The sequence below is a fragment of the Spinacia oleracea genome, chromosome 4 (assembly GCF_020520425.1).
Source record: "Spinacia oleracea cultivar Varoflay chromosome 4, BTI_SOV_V1, whole genome shotgun sequence".
Lineage (NCBI taxonomy): Eukaryota > Viridiplantae > Streptophyta > Magnoliopsida > Caryophyllales > Amaranthaceae > Spinacia > Spinacia oleracea.
The window spans coordinates 175601907-175604200 of record NC_079490.1 but is presented as its reverse complement, the minus strand read 5'-3'; the positions used below and the strand labels follow the sequence as shown (position 1 = coordinate 175604200).

Sequence of the window (2294 nt, the reverse complement as noted above, 5' to 3'; positions counted from 1 at the left end):
CCCTCCCTCCGGATCGTCCTAGAAAGCAAGCTACCCGAAGCTGATTGGGTTCAAGCTAGGTACGACGAACTCGTCCTTTTAGACGAACGGAGGTTGAGAGCTCTACATCACGTGCAAGTGTATCAAAAGCGCATCGCAAGGCAATTCAACAAAAGAGTCAAACCTCGAAACATCAAAGAAGGCGATTTTGTATTAAAAGAAGTCCGCGCACCTACTACGGACCCTCGAGGAAAATTCCGGCCTAACTGGACAAGACCATATTTTGTAAAGACCATCCTACCTGGCGGAGCAGTCCAACTAGCCGACATAGATGGAGCGGAATTCGCTAACCTCACGAACTTAGACCAATTGAAAAAGTACTATATTTAATAAAATTCAGTCCGGAGTTAAGGCATCTAATAAAACACATTAAAACTCATAAGCAAACATTCTGCGCATTACTCTAAATAAACGACATAAAACTCGATAAAGTAGAAAAAGCGAAGGACAAAACTTCAACGCCCAGGACTGGGCGCTGTTATTTCTAACGCCCAGGCCAGGGCGCCGATATTTCCTTCGCCCTAAATCGGGCGTTGTTCTCTCTTGCCACCTACCCTCCCGCTTCTACAAAGTGTTCGTACTCCTTTTTCTAACCCTCAAAAGAACCACGAACACTTGGGGGGAAGCAGACGAGTAATGAACACCCTTTCAAAAAAGTTTTTTTTTCAAAAAGCTAGAACTACGCGCGACCTGATTCTGACAAGATACGTAGGCAATCCTTCTCAAGGATTCGGTCCAATAAAAAATTATAAAATAATAAAGTCATGCAACTCATCAAGAAGAAAAGATATCGCAAAGGGCACTCTACCCTAACCCATGCACGGGCAAGACCAAATAAAATGAAAAAGCCACAAGAGTTTCCAGGAACAAGCCCAACAAAGGAGTATGACACGAGTCGGCAAAAAAAAAAAACGAAAAATAGTGAACATGTATATGTAATACCCCAAGTAGTCGGTTAGTCTAAAAATATATGTGCACTTTTATATGAACTCATTATTTTTACGAAAGTCTTTTTCCTTTTCGAAATTCGTCGTTGGTTTAGGAAGCTAATATTGCTATAATATGTTAAAACAACGCCCACGGAAGGCTCAAAACATTCTTGCACCAAAAATCGTCAAAAATATATATACATGCGGAACACAAGAATGAATATGTATAAAACAGGAGGTAAGCCTAAGACTCGTCATCGGCTCCATGTCTCCAAGCCTCGCCGGTCCATCCACTCCACTCCCCGTGGTATGAGGGACCCCAGCCAGAGTCACCCCAAAAATGAGGTTGCGACTGCAACTCGGGGCTAGGCTCTCGGGCCACCGACACGGAACGCCGCCTACGCTCCGGCTCGGACCTCTCCCCGGAAGAACTCACCCCCGCGTCAGAATGGCGATGCCGTAGGGGCGAGTACTGTGCTCTCTCTCTCTCGCGACGACCGTGTCCCCCGCCCGAGGGACCCGCGTCGTCGGCTCCAGCACGCCCAGTAGCCGTCTGCAAAAAGGGACAAAAAAAAGAGAGTGAATAACCGAAAGCCAAACCAAAGGTACAGATCAAAAGAAAAAAGAGAGGGCACATTACCCGAGTAGAGTGGGGGCTCCTGCAAGAAAGTGCAGACCGAGCTCGAACCAAAGCGGACTTCAACCGGTTGATCACCCCCACCATCGCATTGGCCGTACGGGCCGGAACCTAAAACAAGAATGTCAGTAAAAGAAGAAAGAAAAAAATATAAAGAAGAGTACACAAATGAAAGGTGCATACCGCCTCTACTCCCTCAGGGAGCGGAGCATGGAAAACCCGGTCTTTCGGGAAATTCTCCACAATCTCGGATCCACTCTCTCCGGTATACGAGATCCGAGCATCGGGAAGCACCCATCCCCCCAACAAAGGGTCAGGACCCTCCTGCACAAAACACAGTAGGCATAAACACATGGGCACGAACATGAAAACACTAAAATCAATACAAAGAGAGGAGGCAACTTACAGCGCCAGGCTCCGGGAGACGAAGAGAATCCCGGATAAACTGGTAATAGCTAGCTCCCTCTATCACCAACTCCGTCGCCGGCACACCAGTCCTCGAGTGTGAAGGAAATAATGCCCTTGGTCCAAGTATGCATTCTATGTTAAGTCTAATAAATGCGGTTCAGTATTAATTAACAAGTTAATAATTCAGTGAGATCAAGTGAGCTGAATGCCTAGCTAGAGGCCGCTTCAGTTCAAGTGGAATTAATGATATTAATCCACAGCTTACTCTTGACTGAACCCGT

General features: G+C 46.4%; 1 protein-coding gene across 1 annotated transcript; it reads right to left on the bottom strand.

Annotated features, from left to right (window-relative positions):
• Positions 1-1161: 1161 nt before the first annotated feature.
• Positions 1162-1918, bottom strand: LOC130472425 (uncharacterized). Its single transcript, XM_056843335.1, has 3 exons — positions 1789-1918; positions 1609-1716; positions 1162-1521 (listed from the first exon to the last, which is right to left on the bottom strand). Exons 2-3 carry the CDS (start codon positions 1690-1692, stop codon positions 1213-1215), a joined length of 393 nt encoding a protein of 130 aa, XP_056699313.1. The 5' UTR covers positions 1693-1716; positions 1789-1918; the 3' UTR covers positions 1162-1212.
• Positions 1919-2294: the final 376 nt, after the last annotated feature.

Excerpts from the sequence above, each read along its gene's own strand:
- LOC130472425 (XM_056843335.1), bottom strand. The coding sequence starts at position 1,692 with ATGGTGGGGGTGATCAACCGGTTGAAGTCCGCTTTGGTTCGAGCTCGG. Across the intron at positions 1,522-1,608 it reads GGAGCCCCCACTCTACTCGG|ACGGCTACTGGGCGTGCTGG; the intron begins GTAATGTGCCCT and ends CCCTTTTTGCAG.